Source organism: Gallinula chloropus, assembly GCF_964237585.1.
Source record: "Gallinula chloropus genome assembly, chromosome: 5".
NCBI classification, from domain to species: domain Eukaryota; kingdom Metazoa; phylum Chordata; class Aves; order Gruiformes; family Rallidae; genus Gallinula; species Gallinula chloropus.
The window spans coordinates 42,239,913-42,253,128 of record NC_140090.1 but is presented as its reverse complement, the minus strand read 5'-3'; the positions used below and the strand labels follow the sequence as shown (position 1 = coordinate 42,253,128).

Here is a 13,216-nt window from a genome sequence, read left to right as displayed (position 1 = left end):
AAAATCCACAACTTAAATGTTAAAATGATAGAAAAGAAACAGGTTTGGTGGTGGTGTGGGGGCGTGGCTTCTTTTTTTGCTTTCTTAGCATGTTTTGATTAATATCTTTTACAGGTTTTATTTTTACAGTTATTAAATATGTTGTTTTCAGGTCACTACTGAACAAATGTAGAGCAGTTTTAGTCTGAGACCCCTAAACTCTTAACATTTGTATGCTTTTCTGCACTGTAATTATGAGATTTTTAAAACTTTTTTTACCAGATAACTGGCAGGAGAGACAGACACCTGTTCCTGACTATGTCGAGGAGAAAGTTGGAGAATAAAAGCCTCTCTGGCTTGTTAGCCACATCTCTGCAGACACAAATCAAGGCAGACAATTTCTACAATTCTTATATGCTTGAATCAAAAGAGCTAGGAAGGTAAGATTATTCCTGCTTATTCTATTTCAGTAAGAGTAATTTTTTTTTGCAAGATAGTGCTCTATGCAATTACAGAAATTTTCTAGCAAACTTTTATGGTATTAGGTGAAGAATGAAGTATGCCTCTCTCCTTCCCAGTGCTCTTTGCAGTAGCCATTGGGTTCTCTAGGGGCTAGGAAAAGGTACAGGGAGACAGAAGATGCCAGCCTTTTCCATGTCAGCGACATTTGGCCTGTTTTCACAGGCGTGTGCATCTGGGATTACGTTCCTTTTCTTCCATTTCCCCTGTCTAGTTATGCATTGCATTCCAGGTTCATAAAGTAAAGAAAAGATGATGTAGGGTAATACTACAGGACAAAGAGTTGAAATTTTGAGTTGTTTGGTTGACTTTTTTTTTTTTTAAGTCCAGAAAACAAAGACCTTTTTCTCTCCTCACTTGCAAGCAGTTAGTTTAAGTTTCTAACAACCTGCTGTGTTAGAGTAGTTTTGCAGTCTGCTTCTCTTGCTTGTGTTTGCAACAGTAAAATAGGAAATAAAACAGAGTTGGGGGTGGGTGGAGGCAGGAACAAACCCCTTGGTATTTATGATACTGTTTCTGACATCTAGGTTCATGCTTTTTTTCAAATTGCTGGGTTAGTTCATACCTTGAAAACATTCAGTGAATCCGGTGTGATGCCATGTAAACGTAATTCCATGGTTGTGTTTCCAAGCTCCTTGAACAGAAGTGGCCTGTGTTAGTTTCAGTTGCTGTGCCACACTCTGCTACATAGTGATCCTTTGCACCTGTAACTTGTTTTGTCGGCAGTGATGCTCTTCTGCATGTAAGTTTGTGAGCTCTTTAGCCTTAATTGTTCTCTTGGTTTTGGTTCGGTTTGTTGGTATTTTTTTTCCCAAGCATGTGCTTTATCTGGTACACTTCTATAAAAAAGCACCTTACAGCCTGTAATTTTTCTCTTTCCTTACCCCTTTGTCAGCTCTGGTTTTGAATTCCAGGGTCTACAGAAGGAGTGTTTATTCACTATCCAGTATTCTTAAAATGCTGGATTTTCAGATTATACATCCTTGGGAGATGATGTCTAAAGCAAACCCAAGTATGAATTCTGCATGGATTCAAAAAAGGGTCTTCAATAACTTCTGTATGTGCAAAACTAGGAATAACAAAAGAAGTGGCAAAATGCAAAGAAACAGAAGCAGAGCGGTATATTTTCCAAACATAGTTTTTATTTTTCCTGGCCTAACAGTGCGTGTATGTACTTTCTTAATGTTCTAAGTGTTTAGAACACTTTATGATGTAAAATCTGCTTTTCTTTGTAGCTTTTCTGAAAGATTTCATATGCTTTTCTTTACAATTGCAATTTTCTCCTTCCTCTTCAGGTTACTTACTAAATGGGTCCTTTGTTCTTCTTTACTTAAGCTTCCCAAGTCCCATTTCTTCCTCCCACACCCATATCTTTTTGGTCCTCTGGCATTTAAGATACTGACTCATGAAGTAGGCAGGTTCTGTTTAGAAGGTGAAGTAGCTTTGTCCCCAGTGTGGCTTGGCTTCTTTTGAAGTAGTTGAATTTCTGGGGTTCATAAGTGGGGATATGAAAACAACTTGTAGTTGATTTTTATCTTGTAAACTCTGATGGGGAAGTAGTTGCTTTGCAGGCAACAAGGAGTGAGAAGCACTTTATTTGCTTCGATGCTATGCTTCAGATCTGACTTTCTTTTTTCTTCTTTTTTATTTCTGGGGAAATTACACTGCTCTAAACCAATTGTGTCTTAATGATTGGTTCATTACAAATGCAGTAAAAATGAGTAGAAATTCTTACCTCATCTATCTGGCGATACTGCTGACCCTTGAAGCTGTTATACCTGCGGTGACTAGAATGAAGATGTGCAAAAACTATTAGGGAACATCTTGTTGTTCTCATGAAACTCCACCAGTTCCCCTTTTTTAATTTTAGAGAAACTTTTGTGGTTGACAGGATGATGTGATGTTAAATCAAGAATGTAAGCTGTGGGGGAGTATCTTAAACTTTGGTATATTACAAAATTCAGCTGAATTTCAAATGCTGTGCAATAATAAACTGGATCAACAATTGGAGAAGGGCTAAGGAACTATTTGTAAGCCTGAAACGGCCAGAATGAAGAACACATGTATTGGATTATAAATAACTTTCACCTTTTAAATTCATTTGTCTCTTGAGTTTTGTACTCTTATCTTTCTAAATTTAGTGCTTTGAAGAAAGGGCAAAGAAATCCTACAACTAATAGACTTTGAAAAAAAGATAGAGAAGCTAATCTAATTTGAAAAGCAAAGGTCAAACAGCTCTACTAAGCTGCTTCATCAAGTTTGTTCTTAGTATGTGATGGTAGCAAAAAACATGCATGGAAATGCGTTGTTTGTTTGAAGGCTTAAGTGTAGGTCTTGTTCTTTGTACACAATTTTATGACTTCTTTTAGAACCTTACACAGGTTTTTTTAGTCCTTGAAATTGTTTTTCTTTAAATAATATTTTTCTGTATCATTTGAAAACATTTTGCAAGTATGCAACCAGACATTTCTGGGAATGCAGAACTTGTGATTATAAAACTTTGTTTTTTCAAGAGTTTATAACTTGGCTTAAAAACCTGCATTTTTTCCCCAATTTTTTTTTGAAGGTCAGCTTGATGTTTTAACTACAGTATGTGCTGTTCTTTCAAAAACATTTCTTTGCCAAAATACATTTCTGTTATCATACCTAAACAGTCGGCTAGGAAATAAAGCGGCACACTTTGTCTAAGTGTAATGGAGAAAGAGAATGCAAAGTGGGGGGTGTCTTTCTGTTAAGATGTTTACAAACATTTTGCAGATACCTGGTAGGGTTGGGGTTTCTGTTTTGTTTGGGGGTTTGGTTGGGGTTTTTTTTACCAGTACTGCAGGAATTTGCAGAGGGAAATACTTTTAATGACTCTAAAATTTTATGCACTGAAGACTTTCCCCTCCCCGGCCCAGTATATAAATACACTTTGTTTTCTGTGTTCCTTCTTTTTTTTGCTTGTTTATTACAGTATCCTGTAGGTGCTACAATGTTGTTGAGTCTTTCTATGTAATATTGCCAACCTGAACAAAGTCCTGAACAGCCTGGTAGATCTCAGAACTGTCCCTGCTTTAAGCATGAGGTTCTGCTAGAGACATCCAGAATTCCCTCCCAGCCCACATTACTCTGATTCTGTTACCCTAAAGTAAGAATGCCCATGTAACCTGATACTCCAATTTAATGTGCAAATAGTCTGTATAGAGGGAATTATTCTGGGCCTCCCCAAAGCTCAGTATAATTTCTCCTACAGTGACTGAAAGTGAATGTTCAGAGAATAGTGTAAAAATGAGCCAAATGTAGCATTGCTCTGATATTTTTTTTGTTTGTTTCAAATCATTTGCTATGCTTTTTTTTTTCTAATAACAACTTACATAGTTTTTGTGTCTTGGGTCCTGATGTTTTCCCTTTTATTTTGTAGAGGAAGATGTGCTGTGGTTAGGAAATGTATAGCTAAATCTACAGGACAAGAGTATGCAGCTAAATTTTTAAAGAAAAGAAGAAGAGGTCAAGACTGCAAAGCAGAGATTCTTCATGAAATTGCTGTACTTGAATTAATGAAATCTAATCCTCGCGTAGTTAATCTCCATGAAGTCTATGAAACAGCAAATGAAATCATCTTAGTGTTGGAATAGTAAGTATGCCTTCATCAAATGTTCCACATTTGTAGTTGCAAACATATCAATATACTCATTTTTTTACATGAGTTCCTTGAACACCCAGAAAAACAACTCTATGCAATATACATTATGCTAATATTTCATTATGGTATACTTTATAAGCTCTTGGGGACTCTCTTGCTGTGATTTATTTTCATTTAAATGCATGAATTGGATAATTGCTGTTAGTTTCAATCTTTGGGTTTGTATATAGTTGGGGTTTTTTACAGCCATAGCTAATGAGTTATGTCAAACAACATGGAATAAGACATAAACCAAAATATACCAAAACCTATAGTAGGTCTGTACTCCAAATTTTTTAAAATATACTGAAAGGTTGTCTTGCTTTGTTTTTACAAAAAGGTATCAGAAACCAGATTATTTTTTCTTCTTACTGCATAACTCAGATTGGTAGAAAATGTCACTCAATTTCAAATTGAAATAATTTTTGTTCCTTTAAATACTATCTCAGGAAAGCGAGATATAAAGTAGATGTAAAGACAAAGTCCACATGTCAAGTTTTGAACTTCATATCAAGAACCAGTCCAAGTTCACATAAAAGCCATGCTCATTCTATTGCTTCTCTTAGAGCTCAACTAACTGTATTGCTTCTTAAAGCTCCATAAGGAATCCATTTTCTTGTACTGTACTGGTCTTAATGGTCTGCTTTGTAGTAGTGTTCAGAAGTCTTCAGTAAGTGTTCCTAGTTCTCTTGCAATAAGCAGAGGACTGATTACACTTCTAAACTATGTCCTTCTGTAGTGGAAGATGCAATTTTTATTTCTTTAGTCGTTACCAGAACTCTGTATCAGTACTTAAAAAGGAATTGCAAGAAATTAATCTCTTACTCGTGAAATAGTTTATAAGCATTTCCTATTTAGCCATATGTATATGTATAGCCTATTTAGCCTCCTATGTATAGTCCTCGCTGTTGTTGGATTGTATTGTGGGGTTCTTTGGAAGATGTGCACTGACACAACCTGATTCTTACTACTATATCTAAATCAAGGAGAAATGGCCATCTCTGTTGAGGGAATTACCAAAGATGTGAATACTTCAAAAGCCCTGCAACAGAGGTGGTTAGTCCTGTAATCTGAGGGTCAAAGGTAATTAGAGGGATCTAGTTACTCAAGAGGACACTGGCATCTGTACTAATTAATTTTGCAGCTATACTAATTTTAAAATCTATCTGTTGTGGTCAGTGAAAAATTAAGGCCCTACAGAGTCAGATCAGTGGTCTAATCTGCTGCTGCTTCCAGCACTGGCTGTAGGGAGATGCTATTTAGGAAGAGCTGAGGAGCGTGTGAAGCCTGTATACTTTTTGCTGTCCATACTCTTTGCACAGTCCCAGCATACACTGCAACAGGCAGATGTTGTAAAAATACCTCTGCATGGTCCTTCTAGTGTCTGGTTATGGACCTGTAGTCTGTGAACCTGTTTTGTCCTTTTTTTGAACCTCTTGATACCATCTACTGTGGTAATAAGTTCTAGATGTTCATAACATACTGTGTGAAGAAATACTTTTTTATCTGTTTTAAACTGATCAGCTAGTTTCATCAGGTGCTTCCTAGTTCTCATATCATGGGATTTGGTGAACAACTAATCTCTAAACCAGCTCTAGTTCTTCTACCCAAACTGAAGTGCCAGTTTCTCTTTGGCCTCTTCCAGCAAAGCCAACTGTCTGTACTCTTACTTGCCCTTCTGTGTATCTTCACTAATCTTACCTGCTTCTTGATGATACAGAAACTAGAACTACATCTAAGGTTTTATGTTGAGCATCTTTTTGCTGCTTTTTGTTCCCAGTAGCCTTCCTGATGATAGCCATGTATGTTAGCTTTTGTTTTGGCTGCTCTGCACGTTGGTCCAATTATTTCAAAGAACTGTCATCAAAATTTTCTGAGCTGTACCTGCCAGTCCAAAGTTTAGCATTGTGTAGGATTCTATTATGTTGTTTTTCTGAATATACCTTATATATGCCAGGGATCATACGGTGCGCTCTCATTCATCTTCTCAGTTGATGCTGAATGTTGCTTGTTAATGTTTTCCTTGAACTGTGGAGTCAAAACTGGAATGCTGTATCCTAGCTGTGGTCTACAGTGCAGAGTAGATTTACTTGTTTTAGCCTATCGTCTGTGCTCCTGTTACTCCAGCCCAAGCTGCTACTGACCTTTCCCATATTCAGCTTGCTCTGTGAGGTCTCCCAAATCTCTTAGAGCAGAGTTGTTCAGGTCTTTACCTATGTGGGTGTCCACCCATCCAGACTAGTAACTTGAATACTTTGGGACATAGTCTTGAAAACCTTGTTGAAGTCAAGGATGTCCACTGCTCTTTCGCTCATCTACATTTTGTAATAAAGGCAACTAGGGAAGGCATTGCTGACACCTCTTACAGCTCCAGAAGGTTAGGAACTTTGTTTGTCCCCATTGACCATTATCTAACATTTTATTAGACTCTATAATTTTGCTCACAGATGACATCCAGGCTAACTAATCTGTAGTTTTGAGGTGGCCCTTTTATTCTTAAGAGAGAAACTTAAGGCAATTAAAGCATCCTGAATAAAGAGTTCAAACTCAGCACAAAAGGAAACAGCTGACATTGTGGCAAAGTGTAGACGTGTAAGTAATAAACCACATGCAACATGGTTATTTCGGTGCTTCCTTTAGGGTTTTCTATAAGTAAACAGTCCTTTTCTGAGGAAGATAGATTTGAGATGCTGAGTGAAAACATGCATCTTGAAATGTACCACTTCCACTCTAAAAACAAAGATGAGATTGACAAAGTGACAGAGCTGAGTCCTTGTATTTTGGAATAATCTGTGTCTGCTAATGTTCTAGGAGATACTGCTCACTAACTGACTGAGCAGCAGCAACATGCTAGATTTTGTTCTTTCTACCTTTCTGATTTTTAATTTTCTGCCAAAATAGCAGGGTCTAAGGCGACATGTATGCAGGTTCTTCCCAGTCCAGAAATTTTTTCAGCAACTCTAGCTGTTAATTGCATTGTAGCTCTTAAATTATAGTCACATCATGTAAAAATATGTAAATAAATAAAGATTTTTTTTTTATTTGCTTCCAAATTCAGAGAATAATTATACTGCTCAGCTTTCTTGCTTTGAATTACTTATGGAACTGGTCTAATAGAAGACATTTTAGATTTCACTTGAAGAGAAAGGCTGCTTCAGTTAGGGAAAGATGATAGAACTCATCTTCCTGAAGACATCTTCACACTCGCTTACAAGAGAGCATACGTGAGGATACCAAAGCATTATGGTGTTTCCAGCCACAAAGTTCAGCTTCATTGTCTTCAACTGCTGTTGCCAGCCATGAGGAAAGAAAAAGCATCATCAGATTATTTTTTTCCCCTAAGTGCTTATATGGTGTGTCTTGGCACATGTGTGTGTGTAAAAAAAGAAAAAAGTAGTAACACCACCACTTCCAGACTTGAGAGTATTATTGTATATTGTATAATTAGGTATTAAATATAAAATTTTTCCTCACTTAAGCATGAAAATTCAAATTTAATACATAAATGTTCTTGAATGTGTTTCAGTGCTGCTGGAGGAGAAATGTTTGACTTGTGTGTCCCAGATCTGGATGACAGAATTGGTGAAAGGGATATTGTAAGACTTATAAGACAAATACTCGAAGGACTTTGCTGCTTGCATGAAAACAATATTGTTCATCTTGATTTAAAGGTGAGGTTGCAGCAGACTTCTTATTTTAGTACTTTATCTTCAATTTAATATTATGATAATCATAGTAATTTGTTAAATAGATAACAAAGATGAGGAGAAATAGGAGTGGTGTAGAGATTAAGTAACTTTTTAAAAGGAAATTTAGCAATAAGTATTGCATAATAGAAACTGCAACATTGTTTAGTACATATTTTTTTCCAGCTTTTATCTTACTAATTGATAATTAATTTTTTTCTGTTCTAGCCTCAAAATATTTTACTAAGCAGCATCAATCCTCTTGGTGATGTAAAAATTGTAGATTTTGGTATGTCTCGGAAGCTTGAGAATGCCACCGAACTGCGGCAAATCATGGGAACAACAGAGTATCTAGGTATGCAAGAGTTGCTTCACAATTTCTGGTGTGTGGTTTTGAGAAAACAAACAGTTCATGTTGTGCTTATCAACTTGTCTGTCATTGCTGGAGGAAGAATAACAGCACAAGGCAATGTGTTATTAGAGTAGTCAACAAATATTTGCACTAAAAAATTCCCAAATTATAGCAACAAGTGCACCTCTAATTTCATGCTTTAGGATTTCTTGTGATGCAGAGTTAAATCAACAGTACATTTTTGCTATTAATTATTTTAATTGGAGTTGAAATACAGCATTAGCATACACAAAGACATGTTCTTTGAGTAAGGAATGCCATTTAGTATAATGATTTAATGAGATTTAAATATTCCTTGGAAAGGGAAAGATTGCCGTTAACACTTGGCCCTCTCTAAAGGTCAGGTTTCCTTAGTGATCTGCCTACAGTCAATTTTAAGAGCACTTCAGTCTGTAGTGAATACCTTGCTATTTAGCACATGCTGTCAGCCACTGATGCTGAAATTGGTTTGGTCAGCTGGCTTTGCAGTGTTGATATGCTGCAGGCTTTATACATTCCTCTTAAAGGCTGTATGCTTGAAAAATCTCTTAGAAAAATCTATGTGTATGAATCTGAGAAAATATTTTGGAACTTTAACAGAACAGACTTTAGGCCATATAGTGTCAGTTTAGTCTGAACCAATTAAGCATCAGTGTGTCTAACTGAATAGTAATAACATTTTTCCACCCTTGTGGCTTGAAAATAATAAACTCAATTATTGAAATTGTGTATTTAGCCTTATAATAATGGCTGGCAAAAAATGCCAGAAATTTCGTGTATAATCCAAGGCCACTTGAATAAAATATCTATTAAAGTGTTCTCCCAATCTCTCTTTCTCTAGCTCCCGAAATCTTAAACTATGATCCTATTACCACAGCTACAGATATGTGGTAGGTTGTATATGTTAATTCATTTTATTGAGGTAGGCGTGACCACTTAACAATCTAGGGACCAGAGCCAGACTCTGATGCAGTTTTATGCATTTTATTGGGGAGGGACTTTTTAGAAGGGCAGGTAGTGATAGCATGAGGGGGAATGGTTTTAAATTGGAAGGGGGTAGATTTATATTGGATATTAGGAAGAAATTCTTCACTATGAGGGTGTTTCAGCACTGGCATAGGTTGCCCAGAGAGGTGGTGTATGCCCACTCCCTGCAGGTGTTCAAGGCTAGGTTGGATGAGGCCAAGAGCAACCTGGTTAGTGAGAGCTGTGCCAGCCCATGGCAGAGGGGTGGGAACTTGATGATCTTTAAGGTCCCTTCCAACCCTAAACATTCTGTGGTTCTGTTCTATGATTCTGTGATTAATCTGGCTTCTAAGAATACCCTTTTCCTGGTGTGTTAACCAAAAGGATTGTTGGAAGGGGAAGGAGTCACAGAATCGCAGAACTGTAGGGGTTGGAAGGGACCTCAAGAGCTCATCGGGTCCAACCCCCCTGCCAAAGCAGGCTCCTGAGGACAGGTTGCACAGGGAGGTGTCCAAACAGGTCTTGAATATCTCTAGAGAAGGAAACTCCACACACCTCTGTGCAGCCTGTCCCAGTGCTCTGTCATCCTCACTGTGAAAAAGTTCTTCCGCATATTGGTGCGGAACTTACTAATTACATCCTGAGGGGCTTGCAGGAATTACTGTGTATGGGTCTGTTGCATACCTAGCTGGGAACGCAGGTGGCTTCTGAACGTGCGGAGCATAGGTATATGTTCTAGGGGAGGAATGACAATGCTTGGATTACATACTTTTAGGTAGTACTTACTCCTGGGTGACATGCTTCAGGTATTAACTACTCTCAGACACTCCTCCCTACCCAGTTTTGTATCATTAAATACTATTATATACAAATAAGTACTTTAAATTTCTACTTCTTACCTTTAGAGCGCTATCTGCAGAGTGAGTCATAAATGAGACCAGTACCTTAAAATGATACACAATTCTATTAAGTACACCTTTATAGTCTATTAATTTCAGGAGCTATGTTAATGGAAAGGATAGCTTTTGGATGTTTTCTTAAAAACATAGAATATTTATATGCTCTTCTTACACATCTAAATAATTAAAATATAATTTTAAAACTTGCCATGATTTAATTACTCCTTTGAAATTCTCAACTTATAATTAAATCTGTTTATGAATGTTTTTAACCACTTATTTGCCTGCTTTTGTGGGAAGACATCAAACCAATCTATTGGTACCCTTCTCAGAACAACAAAATAGCAGCTGCATGTTTCCACACTGTAATGAATACTAAGGTTTCATCTAGCAGATCACAGAACTATTTTTATTATGCATCAAGAAGCCATCTAAAACTTATATTACATGATGCGTGGTACTCGGTGTTCTTAGGAAAAAACACCTCAGCAAGAGGATATTGTAACACAAATGTTGATTGTACAGAAAGGTTGACTAAATCTCGGTCTTTGACTCTTCATCCAGAATTATAGTGAAAGATTTTTTCTTCAATTTACATGCAAATTAGAAACTTTATCTTGTGGCAGTTCTATAATGCAGAATTCCCAAATATCTAAGAATGAGCTGTATATAAGCCATATATTTAATTTTCCTAACAATTTCAATGGGAGGAAAAGGGTATTTTGAATGTAAGTAATTTTCAAAGATCCCTTTATTGAGATACATACATAGTGCATGTGCATATCTGCTTGAATCACATAAGTGAGATGTTATGTGATGTTTCCAATTCTTTGAGTGTGGCATACAACATCCAGAAGTCTGATCTGCAGCACAATAATTATGGGGGGTATATTGTTTAGATGTCCTGATAGGATTATACATTGTGTTCTTATCTCAGGAATATAGGTGTAATTTCATACATGCTGCTGACACAAGAATCTCCGTTTGTGGGAGCTGATAATCAAGAAACATTCCTTAATATATCTCAAGTTAAAGTGGATTATTCGGAAGAAATATTTTCATCAGTTTCACAGCCTGCAAAAGACTTCATTCAAAAACTTCTCATTAAAAATCCGGAGTAAGTAGCAAACTTTCCTGGGCAAGAACCTTATCTTTTATGTTTGTGGAGCACCTGGAAAAAAGTGAATGTTAATTTGTGAGCTTGATACTACTGATATCAGTCAGACATTTCACAATGCATTGTATTATCAGCTGGATATTGAAAAGTTTATGCTTTTCCATAACGTATAAAAACACATATTTGGTTCACTGTCTGGCTGTTGTTATAGTCAGGCTTGTGCTTTGAGTTGACCTTCTTTATTCCTTCAGAGGCCAGATTATTAACATATCTTAACAAATAGATAGTTCTATTACTTTGCATTCTTTGGGACTTGAGACTCTAATCAAGGGCTTTCAAAGTAGCTGAAGCAGAGAAGATAAATAGTCTTTGAGAGTGAGAGAATTGCAGACATTAACTGTGTCTGTGCCTGCTGTAACTGTTGGACCAGAAAATGCAATTTACAAAACCCAGCACCCCCTCAGTCCCTCCCAAAACCCCACCAAAATATCAGAGTTGATGATGTGTTATTTGGCCCTTCTGGAAAACTTCATGACCAAATATTAATTACCCTCCCTGTTTGCAGCGGTCTCTGTAAAACATAGGAACAGACTATGTAAGTACTGGAACAGGCTGCCCAGAGAGGTTTTGGAGACTCCTCTGACATTCAAAGCACACCTGGATGCATTCCTGTGTGATTTAGTCTCTGTGATCCTGCTTTGGTAGGGGGGTTGGACTAGATGGTCTTTCAAGGCCCCTTCCTACTCCTAACATTCTGTGATTCTGTGAAAAGCATAAGCATGTGCACAGAAGATACATATATATGTATATACACACTCAGTATGTTGAAAACGTTCCAAGGGACTATGAACACCAGCTGAGAAATACCTGTTCATTGTTATAATGAAAAGCTTACTAGTTCTGACACTCAGCAGTAGGAGAAACTGTCCACTGAAATTTAGATGCATGCTACCAATGCTTAACTGTGGTAAAAACCTGTTTTTTAGCAGCAGTGGTAGTGGTGGAAAGCAGCAGTGTTAACTCCAATTTCATTTCTGCTTAGGATTCCCTAGGATGTCAGAGCTACTTTAATTACGTTTTTAGTATTTCTGAAATTAACTGAAGCAACTTTACCCTCCTCTCTTTTAAAGGGAAAGACCCACAGCAGAGGCCTGTCTCTCTCATTTGTGGTTGCAGCAAGGGGATTTCATACTCTTGTGTAGCCCTGAAGAAATTTGTTGCTCTTCGATGCCAGGACACACGACAAAATGCTCAGAAGAGTGGAATATAAAATCCAGTTGTAATGGTACCTGTAGTAACAAGGAAGACAAAGAAAACATTCCAGAGGACAGCAGTACAGTCTCAAAACGTTTTCGTTTTGATGATTCATTGCAGTATCCCCAAGACTTCATGACAGACTTTGTATGTTAATGTGTAATACAGACTTTTATAACATGAATTTAGCCTAATATTTTTGCCAGGGTGAATATAAGATTATGGCTTGCCAATCATGCAGTGTTGGCGTACTGGAAATGCACTTTCGTTCTTTTATGCTGGTGCTTCCTTTTCTGTCCGTTGCTGGCAATGGATTTAACTCCTGAGAAATTGGAGTTGTTGCACCAATAAAATGAATTTTTAAAAGGAAGATATAATTAAATTTTTTTGCACTTTTCAAGTTTTAGTCCAAAAATTATGCCAGAGTTAACAAACTAAAGTCTGAAAATGAGTTTGTTTAAACTCGAGCTTTGCCAAACAGGGAATGAGTACATGCATGGTTTTTGACTGGCCTTAAGAAATTGGTCTAAGCAGGAAAACTGAATCTAGCTGGGCTTATTTGTGCCCATTGTCACCGCTTTAAATGGAAGTTAAAGTTTGTATGTTTTGGGAATATGATATATCTGTTTTTCCTGTGTTGGTTGGTTTTCTGGAGTGCTTGAATAGAAAACGGGTAGATTCTTAGCCCTTGTGCTAGTGGTCCTTTGCTTCTCATCAGTTAAGTTGCATTTGAAGAGCATG

The 13,216-nt window shown here is 37.1% G+C and overlaps 1 protein-coding gene across 1 annotated transcript; it reads left to right on the top strand.

The window, feature by feature from the left end:
• Positions 1-297: 297 nt before the first annotated feature.
• On the top strand, positions 298-12,659 carry STK17B (serine/threonine kinase 17b; the record flags this gene model as incomplete). The annotated part of the gene is made up of 7 exons (XM_084265458.1): positions 298-419; positions 3,902-4,114; positions 7,689-7,833; positions 8,077-8,203; positions 9,081-9,129; positions 11,042-11,221; positions 12,352-12,659. 7 exons carry the CDS (start codon positions 298-300, stop codon positions 12,629-12,631), a joined length of 1,116 nt encoding a protein of 371 aa, XP_084121584.1. The 3' UTR covers positions 12,632-12,659.
• Between the last annotated feature and the right edge of the window lie 557 nt (positions 12,660-13,216).